The sequence below is a fragment of the Dicentrarchus labrax genome, unplaced genomic scaffold, assembly GCF_905237075.1.
Source record: "Dicentrarchus labrax unplaced genomic scaffold, dlabrax2021, whole genome shotgun sequence".
NCBI classification, from domain to species: domain Eukaryota; kingdom Metazoa; phylum Chordata; class Actinopteri; family Moronidae; genus Dicentrarchus; species Dicentrarchus labrax.
Window position 1 is genome coordinate 1,719,914 of NW_026136722.1, and position 23,796 is coordinate 1,743,709.

Below are 23,796 nucleotides of genomic sequence, written 5' to 3' on the forward strand. Positions count from 1 at the left end.
CATGCGGCGCTGCCTGAAGTCTGTCCTCTAGTGGTTCAAACAGGACGCACTGATCACACACAGCAGAGCGGGCTGATGAACGCACTCCCAACCTCCTCACTGAAGAGTCAACATCACTACTCTGCTCACTTCAAAGACCTCTCTTCCCATTCACATTCTGTCACCGCTGCCATCAGTGGAAGGATACACACTTGAATGTCTTTTCCTTTGGGATCACAACACATCCTCTCTGTGTGTCTTGGCAACTAAACAACCAATGAAGGAAAGAAAAACAATTCACTTAACAAAAACATTTTTATTGGCCCTGCAAAGGTGAAGCAAGTGGATTTTCAGTGTAGGATGTTTCTTGCAAAGCGTTAAAAAAAATACAAAAAAGTACATTATTGCTTAGGGCTGTTTAAGGTCCAGCTGCATTAACGAGCCGGATAAATAAGGGAATAAATATTCTTGTTGTTGGGTACTGGAGCTGGGTCATGTTTTCATTCCCCATGGTCAGCAGTGTTGTTGGCCACACTGCTGTCTGTCATGTGGTCATCCTGGACACTGTAGTCATCCTGGACACTGTGGTCACCATGGTTACTGTGGTGAGCCACATCACGATTAAGCTGTGCATACTCCACGGACCCCTGCTGAGAAGGGGGCAAAAAAAGAGAAATATGAGGCTTGTGTGAAGGAACAGATTACTGTGTGACATCCATGACTCAATCAATCAGCAGCACAGACAGACTGCTTGTAACTAGCTATCTGTGATTTATACCATGACGTCAACTCATTTGTCTCAAACAGAAGTTATCAAAGTAGTGAGAATATGCAGATAGGCAATAGTTACAAAGCAAAATATACAACTCATCATAACGTTGGATAACACTTCACTTTACGAGTCTGTTATTTCCTAAAACCTGTCTAATTTTTTCTAGAAAGTTTAGTAGAAAAACGGTTACAAATTATACTGAAACAAGAGTCTACAGTCATGCTGCCGGCTCTATGAAAGTTTGTACAACATTTCACGGCATTCCAGGTAAAGGTTTTGTGAAATATTTCAGTCTGGACGATTGGTGGACCGACATTGCCACCCCTGGAGAAATGGTTAGCTTGGTTAGTTGAGCAGATATTGATTCCTGAAGAAATCTCCTTGGAACCCAAGTAAAAATGTATAATCATTCATCTTTTATAGGAAACTTTATTCCTCATATATGTTGAACTGTATGTTTGCCTGTAGATTTTTTTTTGCATGTTTAGTTGACCCGCTGTGTACTGACTAACAGACTCCAGTTTAATGAAGTGCAATAATTACACATAGATTTGTGCCAGATTGCATGGCACTTCCTACGTAATGATTATTATCCTATTATTTATTTTCAGAAATGTACAAACAAGAAAAATAAGGCGTTATTGAATGTTAATACCTTCAGTTACCGGTTTACAAACAATAAAAACTCCACAGTGTTTGTGTTTATTGTGTCTGTCTGTGAGCGGTCTCTGAACAAAGACTCAACAGATCCATGAGCGTGTGTTTGTCCTGTTTGTGCTATGTGCATGCACCGTGTACGTGATGTGTACGTGATGTGTGCGTGATGTGTGTGTTTCTACCTACACTTTCAGCCGGCTCTGGAACACCTGCAAAAACACAGCAAGAGGACAAGCTCAGGAAACAAAAAGAGGAGTCAGAGGATTAAAGCAGGGCTTGTATAGTCATCAGTACCCCCATGATCAGATCCCAGGAAACATAGAGCTTATCACGCTACACACACTCACACTCATATGTACATGCTAGTAGCTAGTCTTTGTCTTATAGGGGCAAAAACAAGCCTGATATTGTGTTTTCCTTCCCGTTAGGTCTGAGTACAGATGACATTTAAACTGTTGGGAGTTCTTAGGAGAAAATTACTGAACAATGGACAAGAGTTTCCCTTATGAGTATCAAACAATGGAGCGTGTTGCTCTCTTAGTCTTAACGGATGTACACACTGTTTGGCTCTGATTGTTGGAACAGGAAGTTCGCTTTGACTAAAGCAGGAAGCGGACACCTGGCGGCTGAGCCTTCTGTTTTAATGGGACATTCTTTCACTAACAATGCAGATGTTTACAGTTGGAGTTGATCCGGTTTCCTGGTGCTTATTCTTTTAAAACGTCAGCCAGTGGCCTGATTTCTTTCACCGCGATATGTAAGGAGGGTTTGAATAAAGAGCATGATGTTAAGTCATACCTTGCTTGGAGTTCCGCACTTCGTTGTCTGTGCCCTGAGCTGTCACAAAAAAATGTGTAATAATTTATTTTAGACAGTGTTTTAAAGATCAAAATGACAATGGTGGTGTAATTGTACACTAAAATATTGCAATTTCAGAGGCAGTCTTACCGCTCGTAGGATCTGCCTGTTTGGTCGGCGCCTCAATGAACTGAGGTTCTGGCTTTCCTGGAGAGGTCACACTATATTGGTCATCAGACTCTGCAGTGCAACACAGCAGGAAGCACTCACAAAGTTAAACGTCATAGCTTCGCATATGATTTTAAATCACACAGTATGGCAGTCACATTAAATAATAAGCTTGGTGATATTTTAAATGTTTCTTTCATGAAATTACCAAAACCAACCATGAATTGAGTCTACAAACATGTATTGTCTGCTACGCCAAAGTTTCATATATCTTATTTCTCTGTGCCATGGAGCTCCATTGTTGTACAGAAACTATTAAAAACACATCTATGAGCCTCACTGTTGCACTGGGTGACATGGTTCTTTAATAGTGAACCAAAATGTGTCAGCAGCAGAAAATAGTTCCCGACAAATTCTAAAAACTACAGTAACCAGCTGTAATAGGAAATGACTTAAACTTTTTAAAATATGTACTTTTATGTCTTCAGTAGGAACCAGTAGGGTAGGGTAGGATCACAGACAGGATAGGGAAATCAGAGAGTGTTCAAAGGTGGACTCACACAATATTGGTTTTGGTCTTTTCATAGGATTTGTTGACAATAAGAAAAATGCAAAGTAACACCACCCTCATCTTTTAATAAAATGTGAATAAAGTTAAACACTGTCCATACACTCTACTCACCAGAGCCTGATACGTAATCACTCCAAACACTCTTTCCTATCATGCCTGGAGTAACTACACAGAAAGGCCAAAAAGACTCTCAGTTGTGGAATTGGTACAATCTACGGCACTGCTACTTTAATGCTTTACAATGAACAGTAAACAAAGAGAACATTTTTTAATTAATTTCTTAATGCATATTTTGCTCTGAAGTAGAATTTGTAACTGAGTATTTGTGTTAGTATTATAGACTTTACCATTGACAGCCTGGGTGAGGCTCAGTCGCTCCACATTGGTGCTGGCTGTCTTCCTAAGATGAGGTAGACACAAAACACAATCAGTTTTTTAAAACAGGAAACCGTATGGGCGTCACCATACTACTTGCGCACATTACCTTCGAAACACAGATGAAGAACATTAAAAAATATTACTTACACTGACAGCTCGGCAGTTGTTTTCCTCTTAAATCCTAGGAGACGTCTTTTAAAGATGATAACAAGGATCAGTGCCAGTATGACCAGGATGCAGAAGGCTGCAATAAGACCTTTCTTCCAGCCAGCTAGCTTTACTGTACAATAGAATGAAATATACAGATGGGTGTGAATTATAATTTAATTATACAGAGCATTCAAAATGTTCTCACTTTTCTGGTTACTGCAGTTTACCTTTCACTGCTGGGGAAACATAAATAATCATTTAATTTTATAATCATGTCAGTTCAGTCATTCCACACCTCAGCTCAAAGCAACGATGAGAGCGTTAGTCGGATGCCAAAAATGCGAATTAATCCAGCACCCATTTTAAATTAAAATATTAATTATTTTATTTTAGATTTTTTATGTAAAAAAATGCCACAGGATCTGTACTTCAGACTAACTCAATTATTTATGTTCTAGATGGTCTATTATTCCAATAAATGCTGAGTCAAAAACAATCTGTGTACCCTTATGGGTTTTATAACAAGATTAAATCCTTCAAAAACAACATTTGCCTTCAGATTGACAAACCTGTCAAAACTCAAATCAAAAGACATCCTAACTCTCTAAAACTCTGATTGATCCTCACAAAAATAGACAGGCAAGAACGCGCACCCATCACCACTGCTATTCACTGAAGACAACACTGACCTCCGATGCTGATGGTATCACTCATTTTGGTTTTGTTGGCTAGGTTGGTGCTCTCACAGTAGTATTCTCCTTTGTGCTCTCCTTTGACATGGCTGATCCTGTAGGATCCTTCCAGTTTCTTGGTGGTCTGGAAGTCAAGAGCGCCTGCTTTCTTTGTGTGGTACCAGGTGAAGGTGATGGGAGGAGTGCCTTTCTGAACAGAGCAGACAAGGTTCACGTCCTGCCCATCAGAGACATCTCTCAACACTGGCTTTGACACAGGCTCTGCATAGAAAATTACGTTAGACCAAGTTAACATCAACTTGTTTGAATGCGTCCCTGTTTTTTCTTCGTCCAACATACCTATGATAATGGTAGAATCTAGCAGCTGCTGTCCTGATGTCATCGGAGGCTCATTTAAACTGTTTCTCGCGTGGCAAAGAAACTTCTTTAAGTCTGAATTCTTGTAGATGGCTGAGGAGTTAAAGATGGCCTGCTCCCACGGCTTGCTCACCTTCCTGGACTCAGCCGGCCTTTTAGGGGCGTACAGGGTGTAAACGATGGGCAGAGTGCCCCTGTCACTGTGACAGATGAGCTGGAAGGGCTTTTCCAGCACCAGTGTACCCCCCACCACGCTCAGCATGGGCTCTGAAACAGGAACTGGGAATAAGATAATTCACAAGTTAGTCAGCACAACAGAACAAGATACAGATAAACAAAAGTAAACATTTTAAATATATATAAATAAGAGTTTACAGTCATGCTAGCAACTCTATGAGGCTGTATAGGCAGAGTGGTGCTTTGAGCTAAAAGGAACACCTGACTGACCTGAAGGCAACACCTGTGTTTACCCTACTATTTCATGTGAAAATGGCTGCTGTGAAAACTGTCTAACATGTTGATGTTTAGCAGGTATAATGTTGGCTAATTAGCACTAAACACAGAATACAGGTGAGGCTGATGGGAAAGTCGGACACTAAAATATTGGGCAAGTTATGGGATCATCAAAGTGATAACTACGGACCCCCTGGAGTCCCTGTGAATGTCGGAACCAAGTAATCAGTTCAATAGGTATAAAGATAATCAGTCTTATGGTGGCATTAGATGATAAGTCAGGGCGGTGTAAATGTCATTAGGATTAATATTATGGGAACATTTTGAGTCTGGTCCACGGTAGTGGCCTGACTGACTGACTGCCTGACAGCCCCACGAGCCTTGCTGCTAGCAAAGGAAGTCCTGCTGCCTGCCTAAAAACATCCAGTTAATTGCAATATAGTTCTTTTGATGACTCACCTTTTGCTTCAACAACAACTGATTTGCTGTCTTTTGAAAAATTGTGATAATCAAGAGAATGAGCCTTGACTTTACAGCTGTAGTTGCCATTTGCAGAAGGCCCTGCTCTAGCATGGTAATTAGTTCCATTCTTAAGTTCAACGCCGTCTTTGTAGATGGAGAACAGCATGGTGTCATTTTCGATCTTCTGAGGATCATAACTGGATACAGAGCAGGTCAGTTCGAAGGTGTGTCCCTCAAATATGTCTGTGGGCGACACAGTCAGGTGTGGCTTTGAAAACAATTCTGTTGGAGTGAGAGAGCAAAAATCAAACATTACATACAATGTATATCTGGCACATTTTTTATCTTCGAGAATAGACTTCAGATGAGAGGGTACTTAGAGTAATATTAAACGTTTCAGAAGAAAGAGGATTTCCAGGTCTTGCCTTTGACACGAATTGTTTGATTGGATTTTTGCTGCACGTTGCCCCATTCTGCCTTGCACACAAGCTCCCCAGAGTCTCCTTCTTTTGTAGTGAATCGATGACTGAGGCTGACTAAGGCTTGCTTGAGGATCCTCCTGTCCCTCGTCAGGAATACTTCAATGTTCTTGAGATCACTCACCACTCTACATACCACCTCTATTATGTCACCCTCAGACACATTTGAGGAAGGCAATATATTCATGATCGGGGTAATGTGGAGTGCTGCAAGACACAACTCAGAATAATCAACCACGTGCCTGACAATTTGATATTTTCTTGTGATACAACAGCTCTTGATCTAATCACCTTTGACTAACACTGAAATCTCGTTGCTGCGGTTGGAGCGTCTGACCCCAGAAACCAAACCGACTTCATAGTCACAGTACAGGATGCTGTTTCCAAGTCTGCTCAGGACCAGTGTGGTCTCTGATGAGTTCCCAGTGGACGCTGCTTGCTTTATCTTCTCAGGATTTCCTCCTCTAAATCTCTGGTGGAACTGGAAGACGAGGGCTCCTTTCTCCCCCGGAGCACTGCAAGTAGCTGTGAACTCCTCACTCTGATAGGGTGTAGTCTTATTCAGATACAGAATGGGGGTCTGCAGGCCTGAGGAGAGGAAAACAGTGTGGTTTCTAGCTTGATGATGAATGTTTCAGTTTAGGGACCAAAGAACGTCATCGTCTGTATGATATACAGACGATGAGGATTTGAAGTGCCTTATCTTGTTTTAGCTTGTTAACTATATATAGCTTGTGTATATTTACATTCCTAATAATAATTTTCCAAATTTTGCTTTAAGTCAGAATCTTTTGTGTATTGTTTGTTCTTTTCAGCAGCTCCCTATCAAATGTCTAATGTTAGACATTCCTAGAAGGCAACAACACCAAGGCAGTATTTTACAAATCGTGGCATTTTTTGCGGCACAACTTTTACAAACCAATAACACAATCAGAATGTTTACTGTGATTGATATCTTACTAAAGTTTTAAGTGTCCCCTAAAATTGAAACAGGCTATGGACCCATAGATGTAGTCTAGGGGGTCCCCTATGGTGGCCGACAAGGGCAAACGCACCGCAAACGGGCAAACGTTGATGCAACGAATGATGCAAAACCAAAAACACACAAACACATAACACATAAAAACAAATGCAACAGAAAAACGCAGCAACAGAAAAATGCTGCAATCACAGAAATGAAGCAGAAGCACAAACTTACAAACCCACAAAACAAATGTCAAAGAAAAATGCTGCAAATACCAAAAACACACAAAACAACAAAACAACTCCAAGAGAGAAACGCTGCAAAGTCGCTCGACAAAACGGAAGTGCGCCAGGCCACAAGGGGTACCCGACCTGAGGGATGGACCAGTCCTGTGGGACCAGATCCGAAAGACATGAAGAAGAAGAAGAAGAAGAAGAAGAAGAAGAAGAAAGTTGGCTAAGTTTTGGAGAGGACAGTAAAAAGGTACGTTTTCTTTTATGTCTTTTTTAAACACTTGGCCGTAATCATTTATAATATTATAATATTATAATAATGTTATAGAAGAATATTATAATAATAAAGAAGATTAAATAATATTATTATAAATGAAATAATAATGAAGAATTATTATAATCTAATATTATAAAAGATTACGGCCGAGTGTTTAAAAAAGACATAAAATAAAACGTACCTTTTTACTCTCCTCTCCAAAACTTAGCCAACTTTCTTGTCCCCCTAGTGGCCTGGCGCACTTCCGTTTTGTGGAGCGAATTTGCAGCGTTTGTATCTGGCAGTTGTTTTGTTGTTTTGTGTGTTTTTGGTTTTTGCAGCATTTTTCTTTGGCATTTGTTTTGTGGGTTTGTAAGTTTTTGGTTTTGCATCATTCCCACGTGTGCAGCGTTTTGCCGTTTGCGGCGTGTTTGCCCGTTTGTGGTGCGTTTGCCCTCGTCCGCCACCGTAGTCCCCATTATTCCACAACTGTCTATGCTGTAGATTGGCAGATTAACAGTGAAGAGTGTGCAAACCCTGAACAGAATAGTCAATTTTATGCATTCTCTAATTTCACATACTTTTAGCCAAAATTATACTATATATATAAATTATAGAGAAATGAAAATATTCCCCATTATGCTTGGAACCCACTTATGGTCCCCCCAGGGGTCCCTGGACCCTATACTGAGAACCACTCCTCTAGAAGGCAGGAAATCAGTCTAACATCTTCTCTAAGCTTCTGTTGTGCTGTGGAAAATGGTTGTCAGTAATGTGAATAATCAGTTGGAAATAAAACACAACTGGTTTTGTCCAACTCATTTATGTTGACTTTTTCCCTCCAACCGTGTTGATGTATGGAGGAATTTCAGGTATATTATTATATTTTGATGTTATACTACCTATGTCAGACAAAAGCAAAAATAAGAAAACAAAACTAACCATTTTAAAGCAAATACACTTTGGTTTGTGAAATGTGCTGTACCAATATGTAATCTCCAGCTTTACCTGTGACGTCGAGCTTTTTGCTCTCGCTGGCTTTGCTCTTTTCCTTGACAGTGACCCGACATTGATAACTTCCAGAGTCAGCTGCCCTGGCTGGGCTGAGCTTATATACGACTGAGTCTTCTGTGGTGGTAGAGGAGCTGACAAGAACGTCGTCCTGTGTGAGCTGGAAAGTATGTGTCAGGTGAGGGATGTTGTCATGACTGACCCTGACCTGGCAGCGTAGGGTCACCGGTGTCCCGCTCTCAACTGTGCTGCTAGGTTGGACTGTAAGGCCAACGTTATCTATAGTGTAGGCTGTAGATCCAAATATCACACAAACACACAAACATGCACATGCATTAGAAAGAAATAATATCATTAGGACTGCATGTCTCGTTTATCATGGACTGAGCCAGTAATACAGCCAGTGGCAGGGGCTCATGATCAGGATCTGGCTGTTGCATCCCCCTCTCTCTTTTATTGGCACTTTTATTCATCATCTCATTTATTTATTTATTAATTTATTGTTTGTTTGTTTTTAATTGATTACTACGTCTATCTATCTATCTATCTATCTATCTATCTATCTATCTATCTATCTATCTAATACAACAATCAGGGTCTGTTATTCTCTCCGCAATAAAGGTAAAGTCTGAAGGAAGGCGCTCCCTGGCCACCAGTCTACTGCAGAGTAAGCAGGAGCTGAAGGAAGGAAAAAGCTTCAACAAACAGCATCTGACCCTCCTCGCCCCCCCTGGGAGAGCTGTGTTGATTTATCCCAACTTCTGCTCTTCTTCAACAACAACAGTACAGTGTAACCTGCCTCAACAGCTACAAAAGAATCACTTAGTCCACATCCTCAAAGTACTGCTGTTAGTTCGGGCTCAGTGAGGTGACTGAGGAAGTGAATGACTGTGCTAACTCAGGCACTGTACAAATAGTACACACTGTATGTAGAGTGGGGGAGTTTATTCTTGACCTTGAAAATGGGAGTTTGACAAAATAATCTTAATTCAAAGTCAATGTGCTAGCCTTTTACCAGAGTTTTCAAAGCTCTGAAAAAAGGGTTAAGATTAAACCACTGGTTCCACATCAAAGAAAACACACCAGACTTCAGGTTAATTGTGAGCTTTAGCAGTGCTGGTAGGCAGATTTACTTATCTTTGGATCCCCCGCCCCTTCTTTCCAGTCTTCATGCTAAGCAGCTACTGGCTGTAGTCCTATTGAGCTGACATGAGAGTGGTGTCAATCCCTCATTTAACGCTTGGCAAGACGCGTGTTTCTCAAAATGTCAAATAATTCCTCTCAGACAGCTGCAGATAAACACTGACACAACACTAACCCTAACCCTAACCCAAGAAGGAAAACAACAATAAATTAACATTTTCATTCACAATCATGAAAGCTATTCAAAATTTGGGAACTTCATCCAAACTCATGCTGATTTAAAAGATTACCCAGCTTCACCTGTGACAACCAAAAATATCTTGAAAGAATCTCACTAAAGACTAAAGAAATCAAGGAGGCCAGGAGTGCATGGTACAATGCCCATTTCCTGCAATAAATAACTGTGTGAGGTAAAAATAGCTTTTGTCTAATACAGCAAGGACTGGATAACCTGAAACTGTCTCATTTCTGCAGAAACTACAACCCTAGACCGATTATTAAACAACAGTCAGTGTAATGTAGTTATACTTACATGCCTGTACTCTGGCACATTGCCCTGTGTTTGGAGAAAAGCAGAGAAAAGGGACCAAAAAAAAAAGTTAGAGTCAGGAGATTTGGTTTAACTGAAGGAACATCCTTTATCCCTGAAGCAGCACAACAGTGGGTCCTTACAGAAGTATAGGAGGCTGGTAAGAAGCAGCAGCAGCAGGTTGGGGGGTCTGGAGTCCATCCTGAGTAATGGTGGTTCACCTACTGTAAGATTAAAATACAGAGGGCCGAAGAAACAGAGCGCCAGAGGGGCAGTCGAAAGGACAGGGGAGGGACATAGGAAGGGAGAGGTGGAGAGTATGGCAGTGTTTCAGGCTGTGGTTGTGGTAAAAGGGTGTCCCTTGTCTTATCACCCCTTGGGCTGCTTGGCCGACCAGGAAATGACTGTTACTTCCTCAGGAACCATTTATTAGTGTGTGAGAGGAGAGAAATTCCATGAATAATGTCAGAGAGACTTAAAGAAACCTTCTGACCTCGCAACCCTCCTCCAGTCCTCCCTCAGCATGGATCCGATTAGGCTGTTTCTTATATAATCTGACAGTGTAATATGAATGACAACCAACCTGAGCTATGACCACATTTGGTAATATCACACACTGCAACAAACTGTTACTCTCCACCAAAACAACAAACACATCAGGAATTATGCAAGAGGCCTCACTCCACTTTGCTTGGCCAACAAACCTCACCTCTTACATTGTTTATGTCATCTGCGTTTATTTACTGAACTGCAGGGGATTTTCCACTGAGTCAAGATCCAATCTCTAATTAAATATGTTTAGCATAAGCACAATCAAAACATTCAGTCTTTTCACAACACCACCTTTCACCTTACCAACCCATAATCCTCTCCTCCTCCAGTGCTCAGTATCCTCTTGTTAAAACCGTGAGATGAAACTATGATGGAGCCACTGAATCATTTATAGGATACAAACTAAGATCTTAGCAACTGCCAAGCTTTAACTGCAGAGCGTGCGGTGATGATTTATATATGATGAAGTGTTTGGTCAATTTGGGGTGAAATACACAACATAGGGGAATGTCAGATTAAATTATTATGGCTACATCCTTCAGTTAAAGAAAATTAGACTGGCAGGTATTATTGTTGTAGCATTGATTTTAGAGACAATACTGTAGTTGTCATGGATGTGTTTCCCCATTAAATAAAAAGCCTTGGGCAATGGGAGTCCTCTGGAGAACAGTCACTCCACTCAACATTGTATATTTCCCCCAATATCATATGCAGTTAATGCCAATATCACAGGATGCAATGGTAATTTCTGCTTATGTTGTCACAAATGCACGACTGTACAAACACACTGAGAAGGTGATTACATTTGTATTCAAATTCTAGACTTAAGCCTGCACTGCTGTGCAGCGCCTTGCAATCCTTAACTACGACCACTAAGAGCTGCTGAAGACTAACAGGAAAAGATGCTTGAGAAGCCACATGGTCTGCTCTGCAGCTTTATCTGCATGATGCTCCAAGTCATTTTCATTTGTGCCAGATTTTACAAACAACAGATGTTATCACGCTGTATGCATTTTATTTTCACGCTGATACAGAGGTGACCTTGATGGGAGACCACCATGTTATTTCAAGACAAACTATATATATGGTACCACCAAGTATCAGTTAAGAGTCTGCTCAGGCAGTTTCTTAATGCTTGTAATGGTTAGCAGCACACAAGAAGTTCCAAACACTTGTTAACCCTGCAGTTAATTAAAGTATCATTAGCAGGATAAGTAAGTGAGATAATAACCATTTAAAACACAAAGTGGAGTGTGTAAAATTTGAAGTATTCAACTCAGCTCAGTAAACCTGAACAAGGATTACAATGTGACTTTTGTAGTGTTAAGGGTGCTTTAGATTTTATTCAACATGATGTTGAACAACCCCAACAGACTGTGTGTTTCAGGGTGGATGTTTGTTTCAAGTAAGCTAGCATGCTAGCTTCCCATTTTCATCCAAGTGTTTGCAATTTATTATTTTAAAGGGGACATATTATGCAAAACCAACTTTTTAATCATTTGATTATGTACATTTGGGACAAAGCAGGCAAAGTGTGAAAAAAGATGACTCAGTCATGTTTTTGTGGGCTGCCTCAGTCAGAATACAGGAGATAAAACACGCAGTGTAGACTTCGCACTAACTGTGACGTCACAGTTTGTGTTTGCGACCTTTCACTGCGAATGTTGCCACCCTGCCAGGAAGTTTACTTCCTTGTTGACTAGCGGAGCTCCGCCATTGTGCCTATAAAAGAGCAGGCTAGCAGAGAACAAGCAAGCGAGCCCAGCCTGCAGCCTGCAGCCCAATGTCTGCACAAAGGCTTCAGCAGGCAAACTGTTCAGTCATTGGCTGCACAGCCCAACACTAATCTCTACATATGTATGAGCACAGTGCATTTATTTTTATTTTGACGGCAATGTCCGGCTAGAGTCGGAAAAAAACCAGAGAGACGGCAGAGGAAGTAACTGAGTATTTTTAATAATTTATGCTTTTCATTGTTCGTGTAACGCTAGCACATGCTAACAGCTGCCGGAGCCTCAGCGATGCTAATGTAGTTATTGTTTGTTAAATGTTTGTTAAATGTTTGTTAAATGTGTGCAAGATGAACATGAAACTTATAAGGCGAGGTTAATTTATTAGGCCAGCTGGTGCAGATGTCGCCATATTTTTCTCTGCTGATATTTTTATAGAAATTCACACAAAGTTTATGCAGTGAATTACCAAGCTTCGTGTCGGGGGGGAACTCCGTAACTGTTGTGGGTTTTGTGACCGGGGGAAATTGGCTTTATGTTCGTCCGTATTTTGTTAAACATGCTCAGTAAGTAATATGTTTGTGTGTTGCTGTTAGAAAGAGCAGAAAACTTCCGAGCGAACAAACTGTAGCGGCTCATCAGCTGAGTCAGGTCGTTGAGCTGCACTAGAACCGGGAAGATAACGTCATTTAGGCAGGGAATGTCTAATAAGGGGAGAAGTTCCACTCTCTGTATACTTCCAGCTTCTGAACTGTTGCAGTTCTACTCTGGTTCCATATGAGGGCGCTCACATGATGAGTGCAGAATGAATGGCGGTCTATGGAGCTATACCCTCAAAATCCACTTTTCTCAGGATATAATTTTTTGTCTAGTAATTTGAATGTTGCATTCGAAAGGGGGTGCAAAGAAATTATACATTGCTGGGTGTTGTATAAATATATGAAATATAATAAATATCTAATATTTATTATATTTCATATATTTTTTAAGTTTGGTGGCAGCTAAGCAGTGATGGAGGGATCAAAGTTGATGCAGGTTATTGAGTTTTGCAGAGAAGTAGATCTGTGTATCATCAACATATCAGTGATATGACACATCTTGAAAGCGGCTAAACAAATGACCCAGAGTAAGCATGTACAACGCAAAGAGAACAGGACCAAGAACTGACACCACAAAGCAGGGGAACAGAGGAGAACACATGGTTACTGATGCAAGCATTAAATTACCAATTTGTCACATAGGACTGAAACCTGTTTAAGAATGGGATATTTACCTTTGTCTGCATTCATAAGAATGTCATTCGACACTCTTAGTAATGCAGTCTCAGTGCTACGCTTGTGGCAAAAGCCTCCTCCAGCTTCAGGAGCTGGTGCGTACCAATTTCAAGGATTTTAGATTAAAAGAGTAGCTTGGAGATTGGTGTGTAATTATCTAACTGGGATGGATTACTGGCAATTTTAAAATAGTCAGGGACTAGGGGAAGGACACATGGCTTTTCTGCGTTTAAAAGGATCTGCAGGGAGACATAGGAGCAAATTCAGACAGTAAATTCGGATAGCTGAATGGGACGGATGGTACAACAGGCAGGAGAAAATTGGACCTCAGTCACAAAACTGGTTAATAGTGGTAAACCAGAACCTTGGTTTGTGTCTATTGCTAATAATCGGGCCAGAAAAGAAGGCAGCTTGCACATCTCTAATATTCAGATTTAGTTTAAGCAATAGGTCCTTCAGGTCTGATGTTATCTGTGATCTAAGGTGACACTCAGACACACACGTATACTCTTGATATATGTGTATGTGCTAACACATGATAAGTTGCCCATTGTTCTCCATAATCGACCACATGGAAATCCTGGAGTTCCCTAAGGACGGAGCCACCCTCTCATTGGTGCAGCAGAGTTTTGAGGCTTGTGTTACAGCTGGACAGCGGTAATGACTTGATAAATTCAAGTTATTACGACCTTCAAATATTTTGTCTTGACGTTCCAGCTTGGTTTGGAGCTCACTTCTAAAACAGACACATTTTTCTGAACAAGCATGCATTCACTAGATTTTCATAACTGTAAAGAGTGTATTGCATTGAAGGGAGTGATTGATAGTGGCCATGCTAGTACCATTGACACTGTCAGTTCTCGGTGGGTCCAGGGCGGCGATGTGATTGATGTCTTCGCCCTGAGCTCTATACTGCCAGCATTTCTCTCAGACTGCCAAGAAAGTTCTGGGTCGGCTGGCTCTGCTGCACACTGTAATATGGATCCCAGCAAGTTGAAATTCAACTATTGCAATAATGCACGTCATGCGTGAACTTTTGTTTAGATAATCAGTGTCGATACTGCCAACAAATGCAGTTCACAAGCTCTAATTCTGCTTCAATATATCTACTGTGTCCTTGAGGCGTTCCTTTCAAACAGAGGGACTTATTCAAATTCTTTTCATCATAACTTGTTTTTTCCATGGTTAGGTCATTTGTTATTGACAAAGGAGTATGTGGGTAGCATTGAGCAAAGAAAGAGAAAGTCACAGTTTACTTGTAAAAAAAAAATTATACTGTACAATGCCAACACAAACAATGTTGCTTCTGCCGGTGATGATGACAGAGATAGCCAGATAAGAAACAGCTTCCCGAACCAAGAAAGGAGTTACAAATTGAACGTAATGAACTGTACCGTAATGAAGTAGATCTGAATTACACTAGGACATTCTAGGAGAAAATAAAGAGATGAGTAAAAAAACAATTTAGACTCCTACTTTATTTAGACCTGTGGGAAATGTTGCCGGGTAATAAAACACTCCATTGAAAGACATGAGATGGGAAATGTGTTTCTGCTCTGAAGGCAAAGGTCTTTAGGGCCTAATTACAAGCAATCAGCTTAGGCTTTGTAGCAAACTTAGCCTGTGTGTTTTAGGGGAAATATATTGGACAAATAGCCAAGTTTCCATCCAAATATAACTCAAATTTGATGCTGTTGCAATTTGCTTTTATTGACACCAACTTTTCCACTTAAGGCAGCATTTCCTGATCTGACGGCACGATCAATATCATCTGTCTTCCAAAACTGTTACAAATCACTGCAGAAAAATACATTTGTTTGACTTCTCTATGGTTACGTTTTGGTTAGGTTTGGGCATAAAGACGTCTTGGCTAGGTTTAGAGAAACATTGTGGTTTTGGTTAACGTACAATAATACAGTACGGGTAGGTGTAAACAGCTGTCTCCTGTGTTAAAGTCCAAAGTTTTGTTGAGCCATACACACACCCCTGACCTCATCCCTATGCAGACGCTCCATAATAACGTCTAATAACAACTTCCTCCATGGCATAATTCCTATGGCTGCTGGAAGGCTTTGCCACTTGTACGTTAATCTTCTTCCAAATTTCTGGCCTTTCCACTCAGGTTTTTTATGTGCAAATTAAAAATGTGTATAAAAGAAATGCATTAAATTGTATAAAAAGACCTTCATCTTCAGAGTGTTTGCTGTCTGCAGATCCAGCTGACCCAGATACAGCCAAATGTTTACTTCACAAAACCGCTCTCCATCCTCTCCTCCCTGGCATGGTGTGTTTTGACAGAGTAGAGCCAGCTGTATCCCCAGAGAGCTTCTGCACCTCATACCGGGCTGGGTGAACCAAGACTGGGAACACTGCTGATGAGAGACGACATAGAGATGTTTCTGCCTCTGGCGCAAGAGCCTGCAGGAGGCAGAGAGAGTGTTGCTACAAGGCAAAGCTCTGAGGCTACCTGTCCGACACAACCTTGCGCCCAACCTTACCCACTTTCTTTCTGTTCACGAGTCATGGCTGTTCTGTTTCATTAGTTTATTAAATTCCTACTTTTTTAAATCTTCCTAATGTCTTCCTTTAAATCTTTTCTATCCCAATAATATTTTTTTTCTGATGACTGAATTTCTCTCACTCTCTGTCTCTTTCTGTCTACCTCGCTCCACCTACCTCATGTCTGCTGAATCAATAATAAATGATCTGAGAGGCTTGGCTGTGACAGGCTCTCTGCATCGACTCTCTCAGGGGTTTCTGGAGAGAATCAGACAATGCTCCAGGTCCTGGTGCGACGGCAGGTTTACAGTAGGACAATGAAGCAGAGGTGACACGAAGAAAAGTCATGCTCATTGTTCCGTACTGAAGAACATTAACGGATGTGTGCATCATGGCTCCAAACCTCCACTTGTGGCAGCTGCATACAGCACATGTATTAAGGTGTGCAGTATGTGGACAGCTCCATCTGAAATACCACAGGGGGCTATTGCTCTGAGGTGCCTGCTGTGCCCTCACTCCCCACAAAAACCTGGATCCAAGACCTCCTCTGTTCACATGCTGGTTTGAACATGAGCCTAATTCTTTTTCGCTCTCTCCCTTTTTATTGTTGCTAGATCCACCCTGGTGAAGTGTCCTTGAGCAATGCACTCCAGGGGTGCTGTTCTGTTGCAGTTCCTGGCAAGATAGAGAGAGACAAGAGAGGATCACATCTGTGTGATTCAAAATCAATTATGCAAGCATCAAAGAATGTAAAAATTAATTGCCCTGTAACTCAATCAGTTATTCTGAAACAGCTTGTTTTTTGCTCTCAGTAGGGGGGCAAAAAGAGAGGGTCTTTATGGCTGAGATTTCTAAAATGTTTGCAATCTATCCATCCAAATGTAACACAAATTATAACCTAATTTCCAGAAAATCAAAAAAAGAAAAATGTGCGTTTCCATCCACAACTGTCTGATGAATATCAGGAGCTGGTGCATCAAGATAGGCAGAAAGGTGCTGCTAATTCTCCAGTTAAGTGCCATTAAAGGGTAACTTTGGTATTTTTAAACCTGGATTGTATTATCCCATGTTTTTGTGTCAAAGTGAATCATTTGGACAACAAGTTTTGAATTTGGTCCAGTACTGAATGAGAGCGCTGGAGCTTGGAGCTGCAAAACAGGCTAAAATGATATCCTTGTGGGTAATTTCACACCCTCAAAGTACGTCCATTAAAAGTTTTCTTTGCCACTGACTGGTAAGTGTCATTGTGCCCCTAAGGATTATGTTCGTGACTGCAGGCTGCAGCATTGTCACTCAATATCGGACTAAAAACTTGATGTCCCCATTATTCATTTTGACACAACAACCCTTTAAACCATTGCAGAAGAAGGTACATGATGATGCAACTGGAATTATGTGAAACAATGTAGAAAATGTGATAGAAACATGGCATATATGTTTGTTTCATGTATCAATTTGAGAAATGTTACAATTTCCTCATCTCTCCACACAGACCTGATTTTATTCTAGTCTGTCGCAATTTTTCGCCTCTTAGTTGGAGTCTTCAGTGGATTTTAAAGTTACGTGCTTCATGTACGTCATGACTTATTTGCTGAGCCTGTTTCCATTGCACTTTCTTGCATTTGGTAAGAATTTGGTAGGATGGAAATACACTTACACGTACCCAGCATTCAGGCCCCTAATACCCTGGTTTTAAAACGTGATCAGTTTTTGGATCTGGATAATCACATCTGATCCACAAGCCTTTGTGTTTACACCTGGTATTAATATGTGTTCACATTATCTCAATTCTGCCCATTTCTGCTAAGTACTGAATTTACAGTAGGTTGCCTAATGAAGGAGGGGCTATGGCCAATGTCCACTCACAACCCATGGTCTTTATGTGCAAAAAGTACCACAATAACAAGCAAAAACAAAATAGTTTTGTTGAACATGTGGAGAGCCATGTAGACAAAAAAAAAGTGCAGACAAGGAGCCTCAAGGTAGCACAGAGAGCTCTAAATAGCCACCTCAGAACAGAGGCTCTCCTGAGAGGAGAGTCTTTCTTTGGGTGCTCATACATCATGAGATGGATGCTGGTTCATCTTCACAGTAAAGTGCTGACATGCTAAAGCCAAGAAGATTCAGCCCAGCATTGAGGGTAGGCGAAGAGGAGCCTCATGATCCGTCATGTAGTCCTAGTGCTCCCCCAGCTCAGAGGCCGACACAAGAAAATGTTTTTGCAACCAGTGTTTGGAAATTGTGTTTACTGGTTAGATTTTAGTTGCTCTTATAGCACTCTGAACTTGCCTTCAGTTGTTTGTTTAAGAGGGATGCACACACAGAGGTTGGCCCTATGTCATGTGATACTCCCACTGCAATGTCAGTCAGTGAAGGTATCAATCCCCACGAGTGCAACTCTACCCCAGTTAATCATGATAGTTCTGATTAAAGCGTGCATTTAACCTTAGCTCAGTTGAAACACTGTGGTCTCTTCTCACAGCAGAAGGGCATCTGGGAGAACCCACTCAATCAATATGAGCATTATGTTAATTCATGGGGTAAAGACAAAAGACTAGCTTCTCTGTGCAATCCCACTACTCTTCCGGATCAGCTCAGGTCTCATTTAGTTATAGGAACTGTAAGTGTGTGTGTGTTTGTGGGGAGAGAGGAACCTGCCTCTCCACACATGTCTACCACAAAATGTCTCAGAGAACACAGCACTTACTTTTTGTGTGCCTGTCACTGCTGGCACCATGAATACTGAACTGTTTGTGGTTGCAAATGTGTAAAAATTCAGAAACTTTTAAGCTTCTTTTCACTGTTTAAAGATGAAACTACTCTGCAAATACAGATAGGAATACGGATGGACTCGACATTTTTGCTTATTTTCTCAGTAAATGTCAATAGCAGCCGATTTTAAAAGGGAAATACCAGCACACAGGGGGGAAGCTGTTGGAGATAAGTGTCTTTAAAGTAAAAGGGGAGTGGGGAGAAAGTCATTTATTATAGTGAGTTAGCATGGAGCATTACATAACTTCTAGCCTTTTCTGGAATTGGCCTTTATACAAGAACAATGTGTCTCATTTGGGAGGAACGCTAATTAGCCGGAAAAAACGTGGAACAAAATTAAGTTAAAATGGATGTTCTAGGCTTAGAGTTGCCCTCTGACACCTATTGGCAAACTAAATGTTGAAAATTTGCATCAAGTGTCTGTATTTATTTCAATGCAGCATAAATTGTGCTTAATTTGACTGAATCTGTGTTTCTCACCAGAAAACAAGTCAAGGAGGAAAGGAAGGGTCAACAGGAAGAAATAAAAATCTTGTTTTCTTATTGACTGCCAACAGGCCCCTGTCACATGTGCCCAAAAGTGACTGCAGTGTTAATGAAATACTGAGTCAATAATTTAGCTTTTGAGAACAGATGTAAAAAATGTTCTCCAAATGTCACTGTATGTAAAGGAAAATAATCTATAGAGTCTATAGGTCTTACTAAATAGTTAACATGTGGAAAACAATGACATTTCTGAGGTACTGAAAAGAATTTGAGGCTCCTTTTGAGTATAAATCATGCTTCTTTGTGTCAGGGCAGTAGTGACTGGTTTCACAGAGATTCCAGTGATAACCCACTCATTTGCAAAATACATAAATTAAATATATAAATAAATAATTCATATCAAACAAATTAAGTAAAGACCATCCTTATATTCAACATCTTGCAAATGGACACTTAATTCACATGCAAGTAGTTAGTTTGTGTGCATCAGTAAACCCTCCTCCTTTACTGTACCTTTATGGGCTAGAACTGCTATCTAGTCCGCTTATTGGCTCATTGGCTACACTGTTGCCAACTTTCAAAAGTCGGAAAATGAAGGACCAGTGTGACCAACTGAATACCACTCGCCTTCCAGGCGTGTACGAGAAACTACGGTAGCTGCAAAACTAACGCAAAAGGCCCCATCTAAAGCCAGTGTTTGGTTTACCGTGGAAACACAGCAGTTCAACGTGTTGGACCTCTTGTAGATAACGGAAAGACAATTCTTATTTTTTGATGATGATACATTAATAAAAACATATTTACACCGATCAGCCATAACATTGTGAGCACTGACTGGTGAAGTGAATAACACTGATTATCTGGTTATCATGGCTCCTGTTAGTGGGTGGGATATATCAGGCAGCAAGTGAACATGCAGAGCAAAACTACATCTCTTGTGGGGTGTTCCCGGTCTGAAGAGGTCAGTGCTGATCAAAAGTGCTCCAAGGAAGGAAAAGCAGTGAACCGGAGATAGGGTCATGGGGGGGCCAAGGTTCATTGATGTATGTGAGGAGCGAAGGCTGGCCCGTGTGGTCCGATCCAACAGACGAGCTATTGCAGCTCAAACTGCTGAAAGAATGCTGGTCCTGATAGAAAGGTGTCAGAACACACAGTGCATCACAGTGCATCACATAAATTCTGATATGACTGTTTACAGTGAGGTCGCATTGCAAAAAATCAGACCCGTATTGCAATATTAGATTTTATGAGATTTGTGATGTTCACACTGTTACAAAAAAACTGATTTGGGCCACTTGTGCTTGCAGTGTGAATGTAGCATAGTAAATGTGCTCTCATGTAGTTGTAGCTCTCTGTGTTCAGAGAGTGGAGGAGAGCAGCTGCACGTTCAGACGACCAGTCATCCAAAGGAAAGACCAATTACTGATCCCCATTGTTTACTTGGTTTTTTGTCTATATAATTATAATTTAACTTATTTTCTCTCAAAATACAGTTAACAAAAGCAAGTTTATACCACTCTCTATACTGTATTCATTGCAGTCCACAACAGCAGCGTTCATAATAGGTTTTTGAAATTAGATGGAGATTAAGATGCATATTGATGAGCTGATAACACCTTGAATAATGGTGATAGCTAGAAGATAGTTAGAATCAGTTATGTTTAGCTTGACTTAACTCAGCATTTCTTTAAAAAATCCAGCAAGCATGAACTACTTTCCACTGGAAATAATTGCCAACACTGATGGGCTGACTGCTAACTGTAAGCGGACCATTTGTATGAAGTTTGCCTGTGTGGGAGTGTGTTGAGCCTCTGACTCTGACTGATCTCAAGACTCACCCGAAACTCCAGTGCCTATTTTTTTCCAGACTCAATCTTCCCTCTCGTCTCTGAGTTCATGAAGCCGAGTTATTAAGCTCTGGGATAAGTGTGAATTCTTCACTTCGATTTCCAAACAAACACTAGCTTCAAGGAACTTAGTTACCTAATCATATTTTTGTTCACTTTTCTTTATCTTCTTTGAATTCATGATGGTAAACTTTGTATCAAAGGTTAGCCAAAGAGTAAGCAAGGTCAGAGCAGTTATTACTGCTTCCACTTCTCATCTCTTCTACTTATACTGATTTCTTTCATTTTGCCGTGTAGAGACCCTGCATGAATAAAATTTTACTTGATTTAAAAGCCATCTTTTTTTCTGGATACCTATGTTGAGAATATTTGTTCCATTTCATCATTTTTACTATTTATTTCATCATCTGTATATAAAAGTGGGATCTCAAAATTCAAGCTCAGGATGAGTTACAAAGGTTACAAACCACACCCCACACACACACACACACACACACACACACACACACACACACATCTTTATTCAGTTATTAATAAACATGAATAAAATCTTTGATGCACACAAAGAAAGAAAGCTCAATTTTAAACAATGAATGTGAGTGCAGAGCCTAAGGGCATTATCAATACCGAAAAGTCTGACTAGGAGGAAGGGATAAGTGGAAGGACGAGAAGAGAAAGGATATGTGAGAGATGGAGAGAGAACAGAGTGAACTGCAGCCCCTGACTGTATGTTCAGCTTGAGGAGACTGATTGAGGTGCTAAGTGGAGGTGAGCGTCTCTCAGACCCAACATGGAAATGAGACCCAACGGAGGATGCAGACGGATTGGATGACGGGAGATAGAGGGATGCTGGAAGCAGACGAAGAGCAGGTAAAAAGTGGCTGAATGCGGGCATTTTCTTTTCTTCACCTTGACCTTTTTCACCTTAGAAAATAATTACAGAGCAGATGAAAGGACTGACCTTACTACACAAACTAGTCAATAATCAACACAGCAGACAATATGAATCCTCTGAGCCTCTGCAGTGTTTTATAATCTGTTGGATTTTAAACTTCAGTCATTGAAATTCTTCAATGAGACATGTTGCATTCCATCTATTCATTTCCTTTCTGCCAGGAACATTTAGAGCAGAAATACCCCGTCAACGAGATGACCTTGCTGCATTATGGCGCATCCAGGCATAGAAACTATTCTGTCAATGACAGGGATTTTGGTTTAAGAATGATCAGAGAAAAATTCTGACCAGAATATAATGAAACTGTAACCACGGCAACCGCTCTGCTAATAATGAGGAAGCTGTCAGAAACCCTGTCTACCTTTTGTCTGTCAACGAAAGCAGGATGAAAAGATGGGAATGAAATCCTTTGATTTCACCGGTTTAATAGGACCGACCACTGGAAAAAGGACGAACCTGTGTTGTGTTACATAGAGTCAAAAGGGACGATAATGAGGGGGGCCAGGCCCCAGGTGCACGATGGGGAACAACCCCACAGTTACATGCTCTGTGGCCTCATGTTGAATCTATCCACAGAGACACAGTTTGTTTGTCAGTCAGTGTAGTGGTATGACCATCAATGTTAGAAATGGACCTTATAAAATGATGAATCCTGTCTGTCACATAAGCCTGGTCCCCTCCAGGGCTCCAACCTGTAACTTTAAACATGAAAATACTGTGCAAACTTTCTAAGTTGCCCCCTGTGTCCGTCCTTGTGTTTAGTGGACAATCATTCACCCCTGTGGCTTGACACTATATTGCAGAAGTACTGGATAAAACAGAAGTCTTGTTGGAATGTAACTAAATACATAAAAAAGCAAGGATGTGAAAAATGTTTTGGTTCATTTCTACCCCATAACTGATCTCAAGAGCCTTGATATTTACCTAATAGTATATAAAGTATATAAACTAGCTCCTCCTTAACCAACAGTAAAATGCTGCTAAAGTGATGATGCATTGGTTAAAATATGTAATGCTAAAATATATAATAACATATCAGTCACAGGGGCCATCTTTCAGCAGAAGAAGCACTTTTTCTTTTGAGAGAAATTTGGACAAAATCTAAATCAAAAAGTAATCTTTCCTCAGATATAGACGGGAAATCCCATGCTGACCTCCCTCGGGGGCTTGAGGGAAAAGCCTTCACTCAGGGTCTTTCAACTGCAACAAAGCACAGAGACCTCTGCACGTCGCTCAGATTGGTGGCACAGGACACGATGTGGGAGGGAGGCAGAACAAGGCAGGGACATGCTGCGTCGGCTTCCAATTAACTTGAAAAACCTCATTGTATTAACTCACCGACAATTCCCTCCATGTCGCCCTAAAGCACCCAGTCCCGCCCAGACACACACACACACACACACACACACACACACACACACACACACCTCATGGTTTCATACAACCCTTTTTATATCAGATATGTGTGTGAGCTTGTGTCACACAGACATAATATTCACACACACACACACACACACACACACACACACACACACACACACACGTTATTACTGCCAATGTTAATGTAGTAGCTGTAGATGATTTTAGAAATGACTGTTAAATCTGTTTTTAATGTATATCATGTGTACG

The 23,796-nt window shown here is 40.8% G+C and overlaps 1 protein-coding gene across 3 annotated transcripts; it reads right to left on the reverse strand.

Annotated features, from left to right (window-relative positions):
* Positions 1-275: 275 nt before the first annotated feature.
* On the reverse strand, positions 276-10,371 carry pecam1a (platelet and endothelial cell adhesion molecule 1a). 3 transcript variants are annotated; one of them, XM_051388734.1, is made up of 15 exons: positions 10,196-10,370; positions 10,056-10,079; positions 8,378-8,671; positions 6,208-6,504; positions 5,863-6,123; positions 5,435-5,719; positions 4,505-4,801; positions 4,163-4,426; positions 3,471-3,603; positions 3,293-3,345; positions 3,057-3,110; positions 2,357-2,446; positions 2,207-2,245; positions 1,595-1,617; positions 276-626 (listed from the first exon to the last, which is right to left on the reverse strand). In XM_051388734.1, exons 1-15 carry the CDS (start codon positions 10,251-10,253, stop codon positions 480-482), a joined length of 2,319 nt encoding a protein of 772 aa, XP_051244694.1. In that variant the 5' UTR covers positions 10,254-10,370; the 3' UTR covers positions 276-479. The 3 variants fall into 3 exon arrangements, with proteins under 3 accessions (XP_051244694.1, XP_051244693.1, XP_051244695.1); XM_051388733.1 differs by having other exon boundaries at positions 276-629; XM_051388735.1 differs by lacking the exon at positions 3,057-3,110 and having other exon boundaries at positions 276-629; positions 10,196-10,371.
* Between the last annotated feature and the right edge of the window lie 13,425 nt (positions 10,372-23,796).

Coding starts and splice junctions, on each gene's coding strand:
- pecam1a (XM_051388733.1), bottom strand. CDS start 10,253: ATGGACTCCAGACCCCCCAACCTGCTGCTGCTGCTTCTTACCAGCCTC. Junction 2,246..2,356: donor ACAGGCAGATCCTACGAGCG/GTAAGACTGCCT, acceptor TTTTTGTGACAG/CTCAGGGCACAGACAACGAA. Junction 1,618..2,206: donor AGTGCGGAACTCCAAGCAAG/GTATGACTTAAC, acceptor GTGTTTTTGCAG/GTGTTCCAGAGCCGGCTGAA.